Source organism: Schistocerca americana, chromosome 6 (assembly GCF_021461395.2).
Source record: "Schistocerca americana isolate TAMUIC-IGC-003095 chromosome 6, iqSchAmer2.1, whole genome shotgun sequence".
Classification (NCBI taxonomy): Eukaryota; Metazoa; Arthropoda; class Insecta; order Orthoptera; family Acrididae; genus Schistocerca; species Schistocerca americana.
The window spans coordinates 332,704,635-332,729,866 of NC_060124.1; the positions used below are offsets into that span (position 1 = coordinate 332,704,635).

Genomic DNA, 25,232 nt, shown 5'->3' on the forward strand with positions numbered 1-25,232 from the left:
TTGGCTGCTATGTGAATTCTGTACAATCCTATGTCGAGAACACCATTACAACTTTCTGTCATGCATCTGGTAGCAGTGCCTAGGTCCACACATAACTAGTTAGAAAAAATCCATTGTTGTTTTGCCAATATAATAGAAGAATATATTAGAGAGTGTAATTTACAAAGTCTGGAAGGTGGAGCTGCCTTTCCAAAATGAATTAATTTAATAATAAAATTGTTTCACTCTTTATAATTAGAAATTTTACACACTTTAGTACATTTTTTTGCCCAAATTTCAGTTTCTAGGACACAGTTTTCTAGTATTAGGAGCATGTACTTAAGCCGCAAAAACAAGTTTTATTGCAATTACAGCAGCAAGACACAGCAACAGACACATAAGAAAAAAAATTTGCATTGCCTTGGTTCCGAGAGTTCTGGAACCTGTACAGAAAATTGGAATAGAGATCAACATAAACATCATTTCCACCCTTTTTATTGCTGATTAAGACCACACATTGCATGTTGTACGACCATACAACAAGATCTTCAGAGGTAGTGGTCCAGATTGCTGTACATCTATACCCCGTAGCACGTCCTCTTGCATTGATGCATGCCTGTTTTCATCATGGCATACTATTCCTAAATTCATCAAGACTGTTGGTCCAGATTGTCCCACTCCTCAATGGCAATTTGGTGTAGATCCCTCAGAGTAGTTGGTGGGTCATGTCGTCTATAAACAGCCCTTTTCAATCTATCCCAGGCCTGTTTGATAGGGTTCATGTCTGGAGAACATGCTGGCCAGTCAAGTCGAGCGATGTCATTATCCTGAAGAAAGTAATTCACAAGATGTGCAAGATGGGGACATGAATTGCCATCCATGAAGATGAATGCCTCGCCAATATGCTGCCAATATGGTTGTACTATCGGTCGGAGGATGGCATTCACGTGTCGTACAGCCGTTATGGTGCCTTCCATGACCACCAACGGTGTATGTCGGCCCCACATAATGCCACCCCAAAACAGGTGGGAACCTCCACCTTGCTGCACTTACTGGACAGTGTGTCTAAGGCATTCAGCCTAATTGTGTTGCCTCCAAACACGTCTCTGATGATTGTCTGGTTGAAGGCATATGTGACACTCATTGGTGAAGAGAGCGTGATGTCAATCCTGAGCAATCCATTCGGCATGTTTTTGGGCCCATCTGTATCGCGCTGCCTGGTGTCATGGTTGCAAAGATGGACCTCGCCATGGACATCGGGAGTGAAGTTGCGCATCATGCAGCATATTGCGCACAGTTTGAGTCATAACACAACATCCTGTGGCTGCACTAAAAGCATTATTCAACATGGTGGCATTGCAGTCAGGGTTTCTCCGAGCCATAATCCATAGGTAGCGGTCATCCACTGCAATAGTAGCCCTTGGGCGGCCTGAACGGGGTGTGTCATCGACAGTTCCTGTCTCTCTGTATCTTCTCCACGTCCGAACAACATCAATTTGGTTCACTCCGAGATGCCCGGACACTTCACTTGTTGTGAGCCCTTCCGAACACAAAGTAACAATCCAGACACGATCAATCCCTGGTATTGACCGTCTAGGCATGGTTGAACTGCAGACAACATGAGCCATGTACCTCCTTCCTGGTGGATGACTGGAACTGATCAGCTGTCGGACCCCCTCCGTCTAATAGGTGCTGCTCATGCATGGTAGTTTACATCTTTGGGCGAGTTTAGTGACATCTCCGACCAGTCAAAGGGACTGTGTCTGTGATGCAATATCCACAGTGAACACCTATCTTCAGATGTGTGTGTGTGTGTGTGTGTGTGTGTGTGTGTGTGTCTCTCTCTATATATATGGCTGACAAAAACGCGAAGCACACAGAAGACATGGCCAGATGTCATTGTAACTTCTTACCCATAATTGGCAGGTATGTAAACGATTAAAGTTGCAATTCTCTGTGACAGGCAGAACAGCCACCAGAGTGCATTAGTATTGTTTGTGTTCAGTTCTGTTACCAGACCTGGTATGGTATATAGTGGGAGTGAAGAGTGTCGGATGTTGAGTGATCACCGCAAAGGACACAGAGATGCCAGTGTTTACTTGTATGAGACAGAGTTATCAGAAAGTGACACAAGTTTGAAAGAAGTCTCATTGTGGGTCTCCACTTGGCTAACTATTCAAATTATCCAGATTTGTGGGACATTCTGTTGTGACAGCACCTTGAAGTTGAATTGCATGGGGACGTGAGGGCAGGCATACTTGTCACCAAGGTTCTGGTCAACCATGTCTGACCACCACAAAGGAGAATCGCCATATTGCGCACCAAGCACACTGTAACCCCTTCACGGCCAAGCTTTCCGTATGAGGACAAGTACTGGACTGCCTGCAATATTCATGTCATCCCCCACCAAAGGTCAGAGACTAGTAGAGGCTGGACCTGGGAACTGCAGTCCCATGAACAGGCTGCTCTTAACACTACAACACAAACGACTATGTCCAGAGTGGTGCCATGATCAGGAAGCATGGATTGCTGATGAATGGCATTGCACTGTGTTCAGCGATGAAGTGTGTTTGTGCACTACCTCAGATGACAATTGTCAGTAAATATGGCAGCGTCCTGGGGAGAGGCCCCATTCTTCTGTCTGGAGAGATACAGCTGTGTTACTCCGGGTGTCACTGTGTAGGGAGCCATTGGGTATGGCTTCAGGTCACAGCTGGTATCATTGAGGGAAATCTGACAGCACACAGAAGGTCATAAACATCCTGTGTCCTCATGACAGTATCATGGTGCCGTTTTTCAACAGGACAATGCTCATCTGCATATGGCAAATACCTCTATGAAGTGTCTGCATGGTGCTGAGGTAGTCCTGTGGACAACTGGATTCCCAGGAGTCTTGAGAGTGCTGCTGGATCAAACAATGAAACTGGAGCAGAGCAACATAGTGCTGCAAGAAGTAAGGTGGACTGGAAGCGAAGGCATAGAAAAGAGAGAAGTTAACATATTTTACAGCTACAGTGGGAGGAAGCACGAGTTTGGCACAGGTTTCGTGGTACATCACCAACAAAAACATTTAGTAATCAGGTTTAGACCTAGTAGTCCAGGCCTGGCCAAACAGCACTCTGGAAGTGAAAGTTTTCTAGCTGCGCTCCTGGCTAGTGCTCTGAGAGTAGTGGTGAATTTGTACTAAGGGGTGAGGAGCAGATACAGCTGGACATCACTAAAACAACACAGTCGGCTGGTTACAGTTCACTAACAAGACCAATTATGTTAAATTAGATTGAGATCTACATTAAGAATACCATTGTGTCTGTACACTTATCCAGAAAAAGAAAAAGTGGAGAGACCACATCATTCAACACTGAATGGTAGTTTGAAGGCTTAATACGTCACTGCACTGTTATACTTTCATTAGAACATCCTTACAACACCAGCCACACAGATGATATAATGCACTTGCCTTTCGATGAATGATAGTGAATGCTGGCTGAACTTAATGCAAGGGGAATATCATTTGGTAACAGATATCATGGACAAGATTGATGCTATTAAATAAAAATGAAATGAAAAAAATCAGCTTCAAGTTCATGACATGGAACATTTATGGAACACGAGGCAGTCATTTATGGACAAGACATGACTGACTGTGTTTCAATAACTGAAACATTTAATTATGAGTTCTCAGGAGCTTCTAAGAATTTTAACATTGAAGAACGATTCTGATTTACTTGTCAGACCATTCTCGCTTTTGGTTGCTGAAGTACCTCCATATTATCTCCAGTTTTAGCTGGTAGACACACAGTGTAGCACTTGGCTCAATGATCAGTTTGTACAATCTATATATTTACAAGGCTCTTATAAAATATTACCCCAAGAGTAAAATTCTTGACTGCACAGACAAGCCACTATAGTCATTTCATGTTTTGTTCAATGTATGTGTGCAAATAGGTATTTTCTGTTGTGAAACTGACAAGATCCTGCCAATCTTCAGATCTGGAAGATTTTAATATGCATAAGTCCACATGTTTGCCTGTATAATACACCATAGTTCTACCAATGTACTTATTGCATTAAGAAGTAAAGTTGCTGATTTAGTAGAAAAATAAAATGTTGAAAATAAACTCTAGTGATAAAATGCTGCTTACAAAATATGCTGCAACATTTGCCCCTTAAAAGTAGTTCGATTACACTGCAAATACATCTTCCTAAGTTTCCTGCATCTGCAACCTTCAGCATATAACTGACACACACACACACACACACACACACACATGTGCATGGAATAGTGAAGTGGTTGAAGTGCTGAGCAGACTCTGCTGCACTTGCAGAGTGCGAGCGCACTCTGGGAGTGCAAATCTTGGCCAGGTCTGTATTATTCTGAAATTATCAACACTCAGAATAAAGGAAAAATTCTTTAATTATTCTATAATTAATGCCCATGTATCAATGGAAGAATCTGAGGAAGGAGAAAAGAAGTAATCCATGAACTTTCAGAAAGAACATACCATGGTTGTCCAGAACACAAGATTAAAATAATAGCTGGTGGCCCAAATGCTAGAATGGGGAAAGAACAGTTCTTTAGACCAACAATTGGATTTCACAGTAAATCATGAGCAATGATTATGCAATATGACTTACATTATTTGCAGCACCTATAAATATGGTGGTGGGTTCAACACTGTTCCCAAATAAAGTCATACACAGAGAAACATGGACATCACAAGTCGGAAACTTAAAAAATGAAATTGACAGTATTTTGAGAGGGATAGACTGCTACTCACCATACAGCGGAGATTTTGAGTCGCAGACGGGCACAGCAAAAAGACTACTGAAAATGTAAACTGTCAGCCAGAAGGCTTTCTTCTTATATAGATTCTCTCTCTTTCTCTCTCTCCCTCTCTCTCTCTCACACACACATACACAAAAGCAGGTCACACACATAACCTGTCAGGGACGGGGGCGGTAAGGGGTGTGGAGGGGGGAGAGCAAGCTGATAGATGCAAGGCACAAATCAGAACTACTGGATGTGTGGAGCCTTAGAGATACATACGGGGTTATTACAAATGATTGAAGCGGTTTCACAGCTCTACAATAACTTTATTATTTGAGATATTTTCACAATGCTTTGCACACACATACAAAAACTCAAAAAGTTTTTTTAGGCATTCACAAATGTTCGATATGTGCCCCTTTAGTGATTCGGCAGATATCAAGCCCATAATCAAGTTCCTCCCACACTCGGCGCAGCATGTCCCCATCAATGAGTTCTAAAGCATCGTTGATGGGAGCTCGCAGTTCTGGCACGTTTCTTGGCGGAGGAGGTTTAAACACTGAATCTTTCACATAACCCCACAGAAAGAAATCGCATGGGGTTAAGTCGGGAGAGCGTGGAGGCCATGACATGAATTGCTGATCATGATCTCCACCACGACCGATCCATCGGTTTTCCAATCTCCTGTTTAAGAAATGCCGAACATCATGATGGAAGTGCGGTGGAGCACCATCCTCTTGAAAGATGAAGATGGCTCTGTCAGTCTCCAGTTGTGGCATGAGCCAATTTTCCAGTATGTCCAGATACACGTGTCCTGTAACGTTTTTTCGCAGAAGAAAAAGGGGCCATAAACTTTAAACCATGAGATTGCACAAAATACGTTAACTTTTGGTGAATTGCGAATTTGCTGCACGAATGCGTGAGGATTCTCTACTGCCCAGATTCGCACATTGTGTCTGTTCACTCCACCATTAAGAAAAAATGTTGCTTCAGCACTGAATACAAGTTTCGCAATGAACGCATCCTCTTCCATGAGCTGTTGCAACCGCGCCGAAAATTCAAAGCGTTTGACCTTGTCATCGGGTGTCAGGGCTTGTAGCAATTGTAAACGGTAAGGATTCTGCTTTAGCCTTTACCATAAGATTTTCCAAACCGTTGGCTGTGGTACGTTTTGCTCCCTGCTTGCTTTATTCGTCGACTTCTGTGGGCTACGCGTGAAACTTGCCCGCACGCGTTCAACCGTTTCTTCACTCACTGCAGGCCGACCCATTGATTTCCCCTTACAGAGGCATCCAAAAGCTTTAAACTGCGCATACCATTGCTGAATGGAGTTAGCAGTTGGTGGATCTTCGTTGAACTTCGTTCTGAAGTGTCGTTGCACTGTTATGACTGACTGATGTGAGTGCATTTCAAGCACGACATACGCTTTCTCGGCTCCTGTCACCATTTTGTCTCACTGCGCTCTCGAGCGCTCTGGCGGCAGAAACCGGAAGTGCGGCTTCAGCCAAACAAAACTTTATGAGTTTTTCTACGTATCTGTAGTGTGTCGTGACCATATGTCAATGAATGGAGCTACAGTGAATTTATGAAATCGCTTCAATCATTTGAAATAGCACTGTATATCAATCACTTTCTCATCTAGGCATAAGTGAGGGCTAGGATCTCCAACAAAGTGCAAGGAACACAACCCAGTAGTCCTAAATATGATATAGCAGCTTTAGAATCAGCTGAAATTACAGAACAGTATGAGCAAAGGATAACACAGTGACATCAGGAAATGAAACAAAGTTAAGTAAGGCACATGAGATCTCCATGGTTTGACCCTGAGTGCAAAACTGAAATGGAAGAAGAGAATAAGGCATATAAAAGGAGACATCAATCACAGTGTACAAGAAGGATGGTATAAGATATATATATATATATATATATATATATATATATATATATCGAAAACGAAAGATGATGAAACTTACCAAACAAAAGCGCTGGCAGGTCGATAGACACACAAACAAACACAAACATACACACAAAATTCTAGCTTTCGCAACCAATGGTTGCCTCGTCAGGAAAGAGGGAAGGAGAAGGAAAGACAAAAGGATATGGGTTTTAAGGGAGAGGGTAAGGAGTCATTCCAATCCCGGGAGCGGAAAGACTTACCTTAGGGGGAAAAAAGGACAGGTATACACTCGCACACACACACATATCCATCCACACATACACAGACACAAGCAGACATTTGTAAAGGCAAAGAGTTTGGGCAGAGATGTCAGTCGGGGCAGATGTACAGAGGCAAAGATGAAGTTGAAAGACAGGTGAGGTATGAGCGGCGGCAAATTGAAATTAGAAATTAGCGGAGATTGAGGCCTGGCGGATAGCGAGAAGAAAGGATATGCTGAAGGGCAAGTTCCCATCTCCGGAGTTCTGACAGGTTGGTGTTAGTGGGAAGTATCCAGATAACCCGGACGGTGTAACACTGTGCCAAGATGTGCTGGCCGTGCACCAAGGCATGTTTAGCCACAGGGTGATCCTCATTACCAACAAACACTGTCTGCCTGTGTCCATTCATGCGAATGGACAGTTTGTTGCTGGTCATTCCCACATAGAACGCTTCACAGTGTAGGCAGGTCAGTTGGTAAATCACGTGGGTGCTTTCACACGTGGCTCTGCCTTTGATCGTGTACACCTTCCGGGTTACAGGACTGGAATAGGTGGTGGTGGGAGGGTGCATGGGACAGGTTTTACACCGGGGGCGGTTACAGGGGTAGGAGCCAGAGGGTAGGGAAGGTGGTTTGGGGATTTCACAGGGATGAACTAAGAGGTTGCGAAGGTTAGGTGGACGGCGGAAAGACACTCTTGGTGGAGTGGGGAGAATTTCATGAAGGATGGATCTCATTTCAGGGCAGGATTTGAGGAAGTCGTATCCCTGCTGGAGAGCCACATTCAGAATCTGATCCAGTCCCGGAAAGTATCCCGTCACAAGTGGGGCACTTTTGGGGTTCTTCTGTGGAAGGTTCCGGGTTTGAGGAGATGAGGATGTGGCTCTGGTTATTTGCTTCTGTACCAGGTCGGGAGGGTAGTTACGGGATGCAAAAGCTGTTTTCAGGTTGTTGGTGTAATGGTTCAAGGATTCCGGACTGGAGCAGATTCATTTGCCACGAAGACCAAGGCTGTAGGGAAGGGACCGTTTGATGTGGAATGGGTGGCAGCTGTCATAATGGAGGTACTGTTGCTTGTTGGTGATCTGGACTCACAGTGAAGAAGAACTCCAGAATTTCCTCTCCAACCTTAACTCCTTTGGTTCCATCAGATTCACCTGGTCCTACTCCAAATCCCATGCCACTTTCCTTGACGTCGACCTCCACCTGTCCAATGGCCAGCTTCACACGTCCGTCCACATCGCTGCGATGGAGCACTTCCTTTCACGCCGATCACCTGCCGCCCTACCTAAAACCTCTTTCCTCATTACCTTAGCCAGCTTCATCCTGACCCACAACTTCTTCACTTTTGAAGGCCAGACATACCAACAATTAAAGGGAACAGCCATGGGTACCAGGATGGCCCCCTCGTATGCCAACCTATTCATGGGTCGCTTAGAGGAAGCCTTCCTGGTTACCCAGGCCTGCCAACCCGAAGTTTGGTACAGATTTATTGATGACATTTTCGTGATCTGGACTCACAGTGAAGAAGAACTCCAGAATTTCCTCTCCAACCTTAACTCCTTTGGTTCCATCAGATTCACCTGGTCCTACTCCAAATCCCATGCCACTTTCCTTGACGTTGACCTCCACCTGTCCAATGGCCAGCTTCACACGTCCGTCCACATCCAGGGCCTCGCTGCGATGGAGCACTTCCTTTCACGCCGATCACCTGCCGCCCTACCTAAAACCTCTTTCCTCATTACCTTAGCCAGCTTCATCCTGACCCACAACTTCTTCACTTTTGAAGGCCAGACATACCAACAATTAAAGGGAACAGCCATGGGTACCAGGATGGCCCCCTCGTATGCCAACCTATTCATGGGTCGCTTAGAGGAAGCCTTCCTGGTTACCCAGGCCTGCCAACCCGAAGTTTGGTACAGATTTATTGATGACATTTTCGTGATCTGGACTCACAGTGAAGAAGAACTCCAGAATTTCCTCTCCAACCTTAACTCCTTTGGTTCCATCAGATTCACCTGGTCCTACTCCAAATCCCATGCCACTTTCCTTGACGTTGACCTCCACCTGTCCAATGGCCAGCTTCACACGTCCGTCCACATTAAACATTGCACATCAAACGGTCCCTTCCCTACAGCCTTGGTCTTCGTGGCAAACGAATCTGCTCCAGTCCGGAATCCTTGAACCATTACACCAACAACCTGAAAACAGCTTTTGCATCCCGTAACTACCCTCCCGACCTGGTACAGAAGCAAATAACCAGAGCCACATCCTCATCTCCTCAAACCCGGAACCTTCCACAGAAGAACCCCAAAAGTGCCCCACTTGTGACGGGATACTTTCCGGGACTGGATCAGATTCTGAATGTGGCTCTCCAGCAGGGATACGACTTCCTCAAATCCTGCCCTGAAATGAGATCCATCCTTCATGAAATTCTCCCCACTCCACCAAGAGTGTCTTTCCGCCGTCCACCTAACCTTCGCAACCTCTTAGTTCATCCCTATGAAATCCCCAAACCACCTTCCCTACCCTCTGGCTCCTACCCCTGTAACCGCCCCCGGTGTAAAACCTGTCCCATGCACCCTCCCACCACCACCTATTCCAGTCCTGTAACCCGGAAGGTGTACACGATCAAAGGCAGAGCCACGTGTGAAAGCACCCACGTGATTTACCAACTGACCTGCCTACACTGTGAAGCGTTCTATGTGGGAATGACCAGCAACAAACTGTCCATTCGCATGAATGGACACAGGCAGACAGTGTTTGTTGGTAATGAGGATCACCCTGTGGCTAAACATGCCTTGGTGCACGGCCAGCACATCTTGGCACAGTGTTACACCGTCCGGGTTATCTGGATACTTCCCACTAACACCAACCTGTCAGAACTCCGGAGATGGGAACTTGCCCTTCAGCATATCCTTTCTTCTCGCTATCCGCCAGGCCTCAATCTCCGCTAATTTCTAATTTCAATTTGCCGCCGCTCATACCTCACCTGTCTTTCAACTTCATCTTTGCCTCTGTACATCTGCCCCGACTGACATCTCTGCCCAAACTCTTTGCCTTTACAAATGTCTGCTTGTGTCTGTGTATGTGTGGATGGATATGTGTGTGTGTGCGAGTGTATACCTGTCCTTTTTTCCCCCTAAGGTAAGTCTTTCCGCTCCCGGGATTGGAATGACTCCTTACCCTCTCCCTTAAAACCCATATCCTTTTGTCTTTCCTTCTCCTTCCCTCTTTCCTGACGAGGCAACCATTGGTTGCGAAAGCTAGAATTTTGTGTGTATGTTTGTGTTTGTTTGTGTGTCTATCGACCTGCCAGCGCTTTTGTTTGGTAAGTTTCATCATCTTTCTTTTTCGATATATTTTTCCCACGTGGAATGTTTCCCTCTATTATATATATATATATATATATATATATATATATATATATATATATATATATATATATATATATATATATATATATAAAAATAAAATAAAAAACAGTGGATTGAGAAGAGGACCCATCCAAGAAGCAAGATAAAGTGGATGAGAGCAAACATTGAAGAATGGAGCTTTTGAGGAATAAGGATAAGGTAAGGAAATATTATAGAGAAGTAAATGCACCACAGAAACACTTTGGTGGTGAACAAATCTGATAAAAGATGAAACAGAAAAAATTACAAGTGAGGAGAATGAGATATGTGAAAGATAGTGCCAACACTTTGACAAACTCCTCAATCCCACAATAATAACATCAAGACATCTAACGGACGTACATGGAGAAAATTACTCTGGGAGTATAGATCCACCAAATTATAGTACGAAGGTCCTGGTAGAATGTAATCATTTCAGGAGTAAAGGAGACCACTCACTGAAAAATAGAAGCACTGAGTTGACTTTTATATGTACACAATCTGAAAAATGAAGGCAATGTATCTCCCATTAGCACCACCTGTCTGCTACCCCTTGTATTTCTGTAAGCTTTTGAGCCTGTTGTCAGCAGACACCCTCCTTAGGCAAAGGTTTCAGTGAAACTGCCACTGACTTGTACAAGTTCTAATTTTGATTAGTGAGTATGCAATTTTTTAAACTTTTTAATATTTATCTTTTGTCACCTGGTAATGTATAACTAATAACTCTTCCTTCACTTTTGATGGCTGAAACTGAAACACTGTTAAGAGTTAAAGATATATATTAACTCTGTAAGTGGACATGATAGACATATCCATTCATAGTCCAATTTTTCTCAGTGGATTTGACGGATGTATTCGTCAGCAGCATTCCGTGGCTTGCAGCTAATGGGAATGATGAATTTCAGGCCAAGAGGTGTTACAGTGCTATTAGTTCGTGCTTCCTCTAACAGTTGGTATCCCTTATCAGCCAAAATAATGTATTCTTGGAGAGTTATAACATCTGTCCCATGAGTGCATTTTTTGCGTCAAGTGACAGTAAATCATGATTTTTGTGCTGTTAGCTTTGAGTTTACAAGTTGGTTACCTTTCGTAATGGTAAAAAGAAGCCATTTGTGGGTATCAGAAATAGAACAGCTGCCTTAAGCTAGTAACAATAACTATTAACGGCTCTGATACTTGGCAAAACACAGATGGTGAAAAAAATTACAGTTATATGCATCATTCAGAAGCATGTGAGAATGATGCAGCACTGTAACAGATGCTTTTGCATGTCAGTTCAGCCCACTAGCACTTTTTGTTTACTGGTAAGAATGGCATAAATGAATAGTTTTCAATGTTGTGTAGAGGACTGTTTTTGCAAAACAATAGCTAACCAAACAAACTTATATGCACATTAGTACACAGCTTCTCATCCCAATTTAGCAGCAATATCTGGGGTTCACTGCTGTTAAGGCACAACAAGTGATGAGGTGAAAATACTGACTGGAATATTCATTCTTCAGGGAATTTTGCACAAGTGAGAACACAAACTGTACTTTTCCAAGAGGAAATCACTTGATACACACACTGTTTAAGAAATTTACAAATTAAAGAACATTACATATTTTGTCACAATTTCTCCATTTTGTAGATAATAAATCGTATGATCCCTTAGATGCCATGAACAGAAACGTATTCGAAGCTTAGCAGATTACGGAAGTGCAGTCACAAAGGGACATTACTGTTGATGATTTTCTGTTGCTCTAGAAACTTCATCTTGGATGAAAGGAGTTCCTTGACTTCATAAAAAAGAAAAAACTGAAGAGCAAATATGCCACAGTGTGGAGAAACAAGCAGAGGTCAATGAAATGGAAGGACAAGTGAGGTGTTGTGATAGTCAGCATATACATTTCAGGAAGTACATCCAGAGAATGGCATCATACAAAAGCCAAGTGTTCTCATCACCTACAAGATGAATACAGGAGGCATGGATAAGAGTGATACCCAATTGCAATGCTACCAAATGGTAAGGAGCAGAATGCAAAAACATTATCAGAAGATTTTCCCCATTTATTAGACATTACATGCTTCAGAGCACACTTTCTTTACAGAAAACGTGGCAGCAAAAAAAGTAATTAGTAGTCATGATTAGTCTCTGGCAATAACTACGGGAAAAATAAAATTTCATTTTCTTCTGTAATACATTGGTCCAAAAACTAAAATCAACAGAAAAATGTTTTAATGAGTGAGCAAGGCATGTGGCGCAACTGCATCAGCCAGAGCTAGGGGAAATAATCCACTGATAAAGAGTGCGCATAAAAAATACCCACTTAAGGGTTAAGCAATCCAGACAGCTTTAATCACAAAAATTTACATTTATGCTGCAATAACCAGCGGCAAATATATTTCCAAATGTGTAAGCTATGTTTCATAGTCATGTGTTGTGACAAGTATGCTAATCCAACTTTGGTCTCATTCAAGTAATTAACTGTGTAGGCAACTGATGTGCTAAAAAGACAGTAATGGATTAGTACAAGAAATGAAAACAGATTATGTAATTTGCTTGTAAGTAGATGCAGTTCAAATAACCTGCTGCGGTGGTGCTGTATTTCGTCGAACTTCATTGAATATAAAAAATGCTGGAACAGTGCCCAAAATCTCTGACTGGCTATTAGCTCCAAATTCTACCAGATAATGGCAGCGATTTCCCTCAATCAGGTTACGATTCAGCAGCATAAGTTTTTCCATTCCTCTAACTGACAGGAGGCCTTCACTTGCATGACATACATTTTCACGGAACATGTTCTTGGATACATTCAGCCTGAAAACACAATTAAAACCAAAGTACACGTCTGTTGCTTACCAAAACATATCTACATCATACCAGTTAAAAGCAAAAAATTCTGTTCATAATTTTTTATTGCTTCTTATATCATTTATTATAATTCACCTTACAATCTAAAAGTTTCAAAAGGATGTACCGTTTACAGTTTAAGACTCAAAAGAGGAAATAAGGAGTTATAATTAAGAGGAAATAAGGAGTTATAATTACCCTACACGTCACTAGAGATTTGAGCACAATGTAAATATGACCACGAAATTTTGGTAAGTAAAGCTAATTCAGTGTAGATTCAGGTTTGTAAAGGAAGACTTATCCATGTAATAGATAACTTTATCACAGCCTCCCAGCACCTGAAGGACATGTGACACAATTAGACCCTTAGGCAGTTAGGAATGGATACTGTCAGAGACCCATGAGAAGTAACACCATAATCATATGACACTACAGGCAATTTAATGACAAAATGTTCTAGTATGTATGATGAGGAACATACTGTCTCATTGTCCTTAGCTGTGCCAGAAGTAATGATGAGGTTGAAACTTCAGAAACTTTTCCATTGTCCATGCACAACTCTCCAGAGCCCTTGGTGCATAAAACTATCATCTCCGGTAAAAGGTAAACATTACATGAATGTGCAAACATTGGTGATACAGTAAGAGACTAATACGCATCAAACAGATTATAGCAATAATAAACAATGAAAGACACATCAGTTACCATTGATGTATATATTTTAACTTTTCATCTATTTGATTTACGCTCAGGGACTAAAGGTTTAAGATTTAACTTCATTCTATACTCCAAAAAACTTAACCAGGATGAGGGGAAGAAAAAACTTCTTACCTGGCAAAATGACCTCCAATTTCAACAGCAAAATTAAAGTTGTTTCGCCACGTATTGTTCATCAACACAACAGAATGTGTGAAGTTTTCATTGTATTGCCAAACATATGGCAGCTCAATAACAAAACCACCAGCTTTATTGCGTTCTACTGAACTGTCCTTCACTTGCCAGTGGAATAAATTTGCCGAGCCTCTTAGGTCTCTGAAATAAAATCAGCACACAGTTAACTGCTGAAGCTATTACTATTTCTTACCGTTAAGAAAAGTGCTGCACTTCCTAATACACCACATTAGTAGAATTACACTGTGTTTAAGTAACAGTGATCTAGAAAAAACATTAACCAATACTACAGAGACTCAAAAGTAATGTACTGAACATCTAACAAATTACAGGCTATTGGTATTTTCTCCATGAGATATAATAAAAAAACACTGCATGAATTTCCTATCAAATCTCCACCCACTTTAGGCTTTTTATCATTTCCTGAAATCACTTCTGGCATATGTCACTTAGGCTCCCGAAAAGGGTCACAGTTGATTTTTTTCTTCATTCTTGACAAGCTGGTGTTCCATCTCTAATAATGTCATCGGGCTATGACACACAAACCTATCTTTCTTCACTTTAGGTATGATTTTTTCAGAAACTAATGTTCAATATCACGAACAAGAACACAATTAAAAAAGGTTAAATACAAATCACATTGTCTTGTTGGGCATAAAAAGATATGCTTAATATTAAATTACATACTTGCCGTGCTGGTGTATTCCTGCTCCATTATCAGTCAACAGTGTTGAATCAATGGTGATGTTGACTTCTGCCAAAGGTGCTGTATCTGTTTGCTCAGCAGTGCTATTCCTCAAGAACCTTGGAGAATCAACCAAAACAGCTTCACGTTTATTGAAAGTCACCTCACTTGACATAACTTCCATGGTTTCATTTCCTGTGCGTAAGTACAGTTCTCCCACATCACCTACAAGTCTGAAAAATATCATTATGTATAAGTTGCTTGCAATTTAGGCAAAACTGCATATAACATTACCTCTCACTGCAATGACAATAATGTATGTCTGCTCCAGACTGCTACTGTGCTGGAATGTTGCTTTGGATCACTGTGTTGTGGTGTTAACTTTTTGTGCAGAAATGCATAACACAGCTTTCTTTCAATTTGTCTACTAGATGAAATAAATGTAAAATTAATATTATGTGAAACAGCAGAGGAGGTTTGAACACCAGATCCATAACTAGAGCAAGGTTTACAAATAAACAAACAGAAGTATGCTGTGGCACTACATTGGAACATTTGTAAATACAATTCTCACCAGGAGGGAAAAGCTTACAGGAATAGGAGACATATGGGAGAAAGTAACAACTGAAGGAATAAACAGTAATACAAGGAACAATGCTTTCATCTCATTGAGGTTTGTTCCAGTTATCCAAGCGTACTGACAAATATGCCTTTTTCTGCTGTCCCCATAATGTTTGGTTGGATTTTCTTTTTCTAAAAAATTTAAGATAATTTAATTTATATGATACAATTAAATAACAGCTGGATATGTGAAGAATGTGAGAAATTGAAGTCAACTGGTGCATAATATGGCTGGAGCCAGTTGCTGGTGTGTAAACATCATTGCAAAAAAAAATAACTGTGAAGACATGTTTTTGTTTCTGTTTTTGTGTTCAGTGTACCAGAAGTTGATGAAACACTCTCATATTGTGTAATTTATAGTGCATAAATCATCCAAACTGAAAGATGATGTAAATTAATTTGTATTAAATATTTCTGATCAGAGGTTACAGTCTGCCTCCTAACCTAACTGGTATATCCATAAAAACCTTATTTGAAAGGATTGTATACTGCACAAAATAATGTACCATATCAATAACATATGGATGTCTGAAGATAGCAGCATGCTGGCAAAACAAGCTGCGCTAAACTATTATTGGAAATAAAAAAGTTGTTAAAACAGGAAATATTCTATAGCTAGTAAATTTTTTAAGACGGTTACAGAATTCAACCAATTTCATAGGGATAATTTTAAGTGTCACAGCCAGTGTTCACCATTTCACCTCATGTAGGAAGTCAATGATCATATTTCCCTTTCTGTCGCAGAATACTGTAAACATCCAATTCTCCACTGACACAATCTGCCCGAATTTAGTCTTGCACAAGAGTAGACTGATGCCAATTTATTGACTTCTGCATGGTTGGAAGAGAAAGTGAACATAATATATACGCAAATAGTCTGCACCATCGAATAGTCTGCATGCCCTACTTTTAAGGAAGACGGGGAAAAAAAGAAACGTTGGCTTTAATGTGTGTTTGTTTTATTTACAAAAATATTATTGTAACATAATAATTCTATTCATCTTCACTTTTATTGTCATCACTAGTAGAAGAATCATTGTTGTTGTCCCCATCTCCACATAGAACTTCGTCCTTGGTTCTGTCCGGTTATAACGATACAGCCTTCCCCAGGATTTATATGAAATGTCTGATGCCACCTTCTTTTATATGCATCCGGATAGTTATTTTAAAGACATCACTTTTAAATATGTCTGCTTGTGTCTGTATATGTGTGGATGGATATGTGTGTGTGTGCGAATGTATACCCGTCCTTTTTTCCCCCTAAGGTAAGTCTTTCCGCTCCCGGGATTGGAATGACTCCTTACCCTCTCCCTTAAAACCCACATCCTTTCGTCTTTCCCTCTCCTTCCCTCTTTCCTGATGAGGCAACAGTTTGTTGCGAAAGCTTGAATTTTGTGTGTATGTTTGTGTTTGTTAGTGTGTCTGTCGACCTGCCAGCACTTTCATTTGGTAAGTCACATCATCTTTGTATATATATGGTTATAATAGAGGGAAACATTCCACATAGGAAAAATATATCTAAAAACAAAGATGATGTGACTTACCAAATGAAAGTGCTGGCAGGTCGACAGACACACAAACAAACACAAAGATACACACAAAATTCAAGCTTTCGCAACAAACTGTTGCTCTTTCCTGATGAGGCAACAGTTTGTTGCGAAAGCTTGAATTTTGTGTGTATGTTTGTTTGTGTGTCTGTCGACCTGCCAGCACTTTCATTTGGTAAGTCACATCATCTTTGTTTTTATATATATATAACACACACACACACAAGACACGCATACAAGACCTTATATATAATAGAGGGAAACATTCCATGTGGGAAAAATGCATCTAAAAACAAAGATGATGTGACTTACCAAACAAAAGCACTGGCAGGTCGATAGACACACAAACAAACACACAAAATTCAAGCTTTCGCAACAAACGGTTGCTTCATCAGGAAAGAGGGAAGGAGAGGGAAAGACAAAAGGATGTGGGTTTTAAGGGAGAGGGTAAGGAGTCATTCCAATCCCGGCAGTGGAAAGACTTACCTTAGGGGGAAAAAAGGACAGGTATACACTCGCATACACACACATATCCATCCGCACATACACAGACACAAGCAGACATTCTTTTATATATATAAAAAAACAAAGATGATGTGACTTACCAAATGAAAGCGCTGGCAGGTTTATAGACACACAAACAAACACTAACATACACACAAAATTCAAGCTATCGCAACCAACGGTTGCTTCATCAGGAAAGAGGGAAGGAGAGGGAAAGACGAAAGTATGTGGGTTTTAAGGGAGAGGGTAAGGAGTCATTCCAATCCCGGGAGTGGAAAGACTTACCTTAGGGGGAAAAAAAGGACAGATATACACTCGCACACACACACATATCCATTGTAAAGGCCAGACAAATGTCTGCTTGTGTCTGTGTATGTGCGGATCAAGAAATTGAACTAATAAGTCCTTAGAAATAAATAACTAGAGACTGTAGAGATGTTAGCATGAAAAATAAATACTTCTAATTAACAAAATGGTAACCTAAAAACCCAGTAACAGAATACCTCACTATCTTGAGAAACAGCTTAAAAATTATTAGCAAGTGATGTATTTTTATTTGTTATTTATTTTTATGCCTTCCTCTATAATTAATATTCTCTGTAATTACATTTCTAATTAACTCTCCAATTGTTTACATCTCATAGTTTCCCAATTTCCAGAATTTGAGGCCTTATTTGTGCATTTTATATATGTAATTTTGTGAAGCATGAAAATTTCGCATTCATTCATCAATGGACCAGGCAGGAGAAACTTAAGTTAAGTAACATCCACATGAATCGTTACACAGTGAATCTGTAATACCACTTTTTTTTGAAGGATTTTTCCACCACTGGCAGCAGAATGGAGTCCCATGCACGTTTTATCCATCCACAAAATCTGCGTCAAATCTAGCCATTTAATTCTTCCACTCGGTGTGAACTTGTGGTTTTCATCAGCCATCCATTGCGTGTATCACTGTTTAAGTGCAGCTCTGAATGGCCGATTTATACATGCATCTAATTTTTGCAGGATGGATGTTAGGTCTCCAGGGATAATGACCATGTCAGTTTCTTCTTTTGGTAACTTGTCTTCCACTTCCTCAGCTGTATGTCTTCAGAATCTATCCAGGACCAACATATTATGTAAATTGAGTAATGCATCAGGGAAACGTTACCAAACATGTGCCACCCAATCAACCACAAGTTTATTGTTCATCCAACCCTTTTGATTCGCTCTCACCAAAATCCTTTTCTCAGATATTTTTGGAATAATTTTCCTTTTAAATATCATGTAAGACAGCAGCTTTCACGCATCACCAGTTACAAACATCACTGTACACCTTTGCTTCTCACTGCCACCAGTTTCTATGATGACACTGGATTCCCCTTTTCTGGTCACCATGTTGTTGAGCGGCATCTCAAAATAGACTGACATTTAAGCCGCGTTACCAATTTTGCGATAATATACAGGACTGTCCATGGTGCAAATTTATCACATAGTGATGAAAATTTACTGTTTTTGCCTTGTAATCACCTGAAAGCCATTGAATGATGGTAGCTTTCCTCTGGGAACCTAATCTGTTTCAACTGAAAAATCTTGATAGCCAGCTCTGGCTAGCTTCAAAGCTGGTGATGACTAGTTCTTTTGCTAAACCCAATGCTTTGAGTGAGCACATTTAACTAGTCACCACACATCCCTATTGTCACTTCTCATGTATGTCAGTGGAAAGCTTTCTTTTTGAGGACTAGATGCTTTGTTTTTTGGCTGCAAAATGCCCGGCAATTACTGTTCATTCTTGAAGCCATCTTTTATTTTTTCATCAATCGCGAATACAACCCTCACTCACATAGTACATTCTTCTCACTGCACAGTTTTCAATGTTGTCTGCTTTTTCAATAATTTTTTTAAAAATTTTCCTTTAGTTGCATATGAGTAACAATGAGAATTTGTTACCATAATTAGCAAGTTAACAAGTAGTTAATACTTGGCTTCTAATGTGCTACTGGTGCATCACAGTCTAAGATCGCAACACTACTCTAGAGTAATGGGATCTATTTCTGAAGATGGAGCAGTGTACCGACCTTCTTACAATTAATAAAAGGACCCCAGTTTTTCATCGTTAAATTCAAGAAAAACTATGTGTATGTTATACAAGTTAATCTTCATTTCACTGCCTGTAATGATCCTACCCAAGAACTCTTCATCATTATCATATGACTGCAACAAAAATTCAATAACCAGTTTCTCCATAATGAGGATGTGAGTTACTACAAAATTGTAGAACAATAATGAAGAACCAAACAACTCCATTCTTGACGAAGGTCTTTGTGCCAAGCATGTTCTATTGCTACTTGGAAATGGCTGTACTGAAGGTTGAAAGGAATCTGTTAACACTCAGAACTGAATGTGCTTTGATCTTCATTGGAAATCTCTTTACTGTTTCTATGTATTAGTTTTGGCCCTAGTAAAAGGTTTTCAGCACCACGTGGCACACAGTTTCTAGAAAGAAAAGTGCTTCACAATAATGTTGTGCAAGGACGGGGATGCCTGTGGCTGCTAATTACTTCACAAAGTTATCATTGATAAGGAGTTGGAAAATAGCTACACAAATAATGCTCATGTTCTTGACCAGCAAGTATAGCATAGCATAGCACACACTGTGCTAGCTTGCGAGACAGGTAGGTGAGTCAGGACTGAATCAAATCTGTGCAGTGGATTGATGACTATGGGTGGTGCACTGACCAGTCTGAGTGTGGTTTTTAGGCAGTTTCCGACACTTGTTCAGGCAAATGCTGGTCTTGTCCCCAATTTTGACCTCAGAAATCACAACAACAAAACAGTTAAAACACAGTACAGTATAAAGTTCACATAATTCACAGACAGGTGGCACACACAACTTACCTCCCTCAGGTAGCTGACAACAGCAGCGACAGGAAGGGCATCTGGCCACAAAGTTAAATAAAGTAAATTTCCCAAATATTGAGTACAGTGACCCCATATTAGACAGGATTAATGCTAGGAATGAGAAGGAGAATGTTCACTGCTGTTTGCCATGATGTACTAAACATCAGGTGCTGACAGCAGCATCTTCTACATCATCTGGGTTGCTGTGAGCTCCGCCCCCCAAGTATCAGACACCAAAGGAACTCTGAACTCCACAAACAGACCAGAAGGTGACAACAATAGCATTCCAGCCACGCCACCAAGTGGCGTTCATGGTGACGGCAGGGGTTGTTGATGTACCGTACCTTCTCCTACATCCGCAGGGTCACGAGCCTATAATAGGCCTGCATGTATCCTTCCACAAAGCAGTTAGTTAGGCTGGCATGTGAACTTAGCAGAACAGTTCCACTGCAGTGAGGAACTGACTAGAAGATCTCCACTATGCCTTGCTCTGAACTCTGCCACCATCTTCATGGACAGCATGCCATCTCCTCTGTATGGACTCTCAGTGTGATCGGCGAAATGGCAGCTGGGACTTGGCATAATTTCTACTGTTTGTTTTCTTCACTGACAAGATAGTGCCAAAACTTGACTTTATGCTTCCATCCTTGCTGGACTTAGAAATTTTTCTAAACTGTTTGACCGATAGTGCCTTTCCTGTGAAGAACTTCCGTCTCCGCAGCTTAAGCTAGAGTGTGGACTTTGTTTTCAAACCCAAGAATTGAGGAACCTGCTTCATGCTGAAATTAACTTTATTCACATTTCAAGATCTGGCTCATCTTTAAAAGTGGATGTCTCTGTGGACCAAGATATATCACTGTTCAGCACATACACAAAACAGGGCTGACAGTAAGTTCCACTGTGCTATACTTAGTGAATTCAAAATCCTTCAGATTGGAGGGAGAATAAAACAGAGTTTTCCTTTTCAGTCGCTATAAACATAACACAGTGTGGAATTGAGAACTGCTACAGGTTACACACAAGAACAATATCCTGAATCCTTTATTTATGCAACCTTGTCTTTCACATTCAGGGTGTATACGTGGACAAGGAAAAAAATTCCTGGATTTTTCCCGGATTTCCCGGTTAAAAATACACTTTCTCCCAGATGAAAATACACTTTTTCCATGTTAAGTGACAGTATACTCTTCCTCAGCACTGTAAAAGTCATCAATCCTTTGAATGTTTATGGTTTCATATACCGATGTAGAATTTCCCAGCACTTTAAAAAACGAAACTCAGGGGGAGAAGCACGTTTTGAAAGACCTTTGATGTGCAGCAACATGTACACTACATATTTTCGTATTACGAAGGTATAAATTTGAATTCCACCAAATAACGCATGTCACTTTCCGAAGCATTGAAATTGAGATTGCGATCTTTTGTAAGCGTCATAGCTCATTCACGTGATCTCGCCAGCTGATGACAGCAATAGGACACGTGATGTAGTCAGCCAATAGCAAGATCACTCTTAAGTAGCGCGAATACACAAATAAGAAAAGGTAATGAATTAAATTAATGTACATAGCATTCACATATAATATTGGTCTCGAAGGTTAATAAGTTGGAAGAGAAACTAAGCTACCACATATAATGTTGATCTTTTTTGCGCGTGTTGCACTTTAAGATACACACACAAATGTGCCAGTAAAATTTTTAATAACGACACAAATGTCTCCTCTTCTGGGCTCAAAATACTTCTAAATGGTCATCCTCAAAGAGCTGATTTTTAAATGAGAGTCAAAGGCTTTGTGATTTAAGAAATTCATCGTACATTCTCGCACATAATTCATCTTGCGTAAAAGGAAATCTGCTTTGAATGTAATGCTTTTCAAACCACCATTCGCAATATTTTCCCGCGACCTGTTAGAAATAGGTTCGTTTTAGCAGTTGCAAGAAAGTGCCAGAGAACTGGCATCACCGCGCTTGCGCAGCTACGATGACGCAGGAAGCCCATATGTTCGTACGTGTAAAACATTAAAAGATCTTACACTATGTCACAAAAGAAACAAGACATCAAAAGATACTTCAAGAGCATCAGGATTTCGCGAACCATACTAAAGTGCATAATTCGGCTTAAAATGCACATCCGTATGTAAATTTTCTTGGAGTACGAGTACTCATGTTTGGTTCTTTATTATAGCATAATGCCATACCTGCACTTGAAATGCAGCAAACAGTTGAAACTAGCCAATAGTGTGAAATTAAACACTTTGTTTCAAATAAATTGACTGCCTCAGTAGAAAGGATTAATAAAAGCCAAATCTCTTTAGCAAACCAGCAAAAATAACTTCATTGTTCTGTAAGGCGATTAATGCTTGACTGTCAAAGGTGGAAATAAAATAAATATTTTAGCCTGCCATAATTATGCAAACATATTTTAATTCATTTGATAGCTCCCGGCCACAAAAATCCGTTTTGTTATCATTTAATGTGAGAGCAATAAATGAAGAGGAAACAACAAAATCGCTGAATGTAAACACAGGTCACGTGGAGACGACTCACTCCCTACCACAACTCGGACTGCTCTGTGCATCAGCCCCGGATCTACAATATTTCCGAACCGGGAAAATATTAAGTAGTGGCGCCCAGCCACACTTCCGTAACCAGAAGCGGGAGGAGGTACTACTCATATGCGACTCAACTGCGCATGCGCAAGAGCCCGCCCGCAACTGCTCAAATGAATCTAATTTAAACAGTTGTCACGTCACGCTCATCGGAAGCAATTTGTTGTTATGAAGCATTGCATAGTGTTCCTAAAGACTTTGACACACTTTACTGTTGGCAGACGCTTGTATGAGCAATGTTTTGCGGTTCTATATGGTGCATTTCCTTTGCAACTTAAGTTTTCTTTTTTTTTTTTCTTTTTCATGTTTTGTTGCTGCAGTATCATTCTGCAGTAGCGGGATACAATAGAGTATTAGTTCTTACCAATCAAAAATCACAAAAATTTAACTGAAAACTAAAACAATGAAAAATTCCTGGAATTCTAAACAATTCCCGGGTTTTTCCCGGTTTTCTCCCGGATGGAAAAATTCCCGGGTTTTTCCCGGACCTCCCGGTTGTCCCGGGTCGTATACACCCTGACATTATATCGCCCAACACATTTTGACAGTTTGGGAAACTATCTTTCTAGACAGGCTTCATGTATAACAACTTCTCACTGAAACATCACAAAAAGTAAGGGACAGAAATCGTGTTTATACACTCCGCCTTACAAAAACAACAACAGCTACCTCCATTGCTGAACACTTTTACAAAGCACTGTGACTGAAGCACAAAAATGTTGTCTTCATTGGTAAGATCTGACATTGTAGAAAGAAATGTGAGTGCACGTAATACCTGCTATAATATGATAGATGTAATCCATTGGCATTGTGACGAATCCGTGAGGCAACAATTGTCAGCGTCGGTGGTGGGCCACGACGATTAACAGCTGTGGCAGCTGGCGCCCTCACAGCTGACACTGCCAGGACCATTCCTCCCAGAGCGGCTTCACCACTTCGATACTCAAGAACAACAGCAGATGACGATGACAGCATGGGAAAGTGTGTGCGGTCTTCTCTCAGATCCAAAATATCAGCAGCCAGTACTCGACTGGGTCCGTCCACCAAAGATAGACGTTCTGTGCTGCGCTCCAAAGGCATGTTCAGCAACTGTAGGCCTAATACGTAACCCTCTAAGACCTAAAATCAAAATTTCAAAATAATGTGTTTCATGACAATTGGTACCACATCCAAACACACAAATGACATCTCCATCTCTGAACAACATAAACAACTGTGATACAATCATAAAATATGGGTCGAGCAAGACGGCGCAGTGATAAACGGCACTGAACGTGTATTGGGGAAAAGCAGGTTTCCAATCCATATCTAATTACCTTGACTTAAGTTTCTGTAATTCACTTAAACTCTCTCAAGCGAATGTTCAGCTGAATCCTTCTACAACACCACAGGCAGATCCTTCCTTCAGCCTCGTGGAATTGAGTTAATGCTTCATCTCCAACAACTTTGCAAGTAATGGAATTGCACACGTTCTTTTTGTATTCTATTACTTGGCGGATAACAATTACAAGGAATTCTTAGGTCTTCCTGACATATAACTACTTAAATGCTTCTTGGGAGAAACAAAAGAATTAGTAGCAATTGAACAATATTTCTACAAGCCAGTTGCTCCTTGTCTTAGAGTGTTAATGTTGTGATGAATAGATTTAAATAAATATGCTAGCTCATTAGCTATCCAGACTCACCTCCTGGAGAAACATCTACATCTAGATGGCTACTCTGCAAATCACAGCTAAGTACCTGGCAGAGGGTTCACCGTACCACCTTTGCAATAATTCTCTGTTATTCCACTCTCAATTAGGGCTTGAAAAAAACGGATACCTATATCTTTCTATGCAGCTCTGATTTCCCTTATTTTATTATGATAATTGTTTCTCCCTGTGTAAGTCGGTGTCAACAAAATATTTTCACATTCAGAGGAGGAAACTGACGATCGAAATTTTGTGAGAAGATCCCACCGCAACGACAAACGCTTTTGTTTTAATGATGTCTACCCAAAATCCTGCAGCATGTCTGTGACACTCTGTCCCATATTTCTTGATAATACAAAACATACTGCCATTCTTTGAACTTTCTCTATGTACTCCATTAATTCTGTATGGTAAGGATCCCACACCACACAGCTGTACTCCAAAAGAGGACAGCCAAGCGTAGTGTCTGCAGGTTCTTTAGTAGATCTGTTGAACGTGTCCTGCCACTAAAATGCAGTCTTTGGTTCACCTTCCCCATGACATATTCTATGTGCTTTCCAATTCAAGTTGTTTGTAATTGTAATTCCCAGGTATTTAGTTGAATTTATGCCCTTTAAATTCAATTAATTTATCGTGTAACTGAAGTTTAATGGATTTCTTTTAGTGCTCATGT

General features: G+C 40.8%; 1 protein-coding gene across 1 annotated transcript in view; it reads right to left on the bottom strand.

The window, feature by feature from the left end:
* Positions 1-25,232, bottom strand: part of LOC124620119 (protein bark beetle) — a 351,158-nt gene that overhangs the window by 87,707 nt on the left and 238,219 nt on the right. Inside the window, exons 17-20 of the mRNA XM_047146790.1 lie at positions 23,644-23,987; positions 14,710-14,940; positions 13,963-14,163; positions 12,867-13,098 (exon numbers count right to left, since the gene is read on the bottom strand). Of these exons, the coding sequence (XP_047002746.1) occupies positions 12,867-13,098; positions 13,963-14,163; positions 14,710-14,940; positions 23,644-23,987 (1,008 nt within the window). The remainder of the gene's footprint in view (positions 1-12,866; positions 13,099-13,962; positions 14,164-14,709; positions 14,941-23,643; positions 23,988-25,232) is intronic.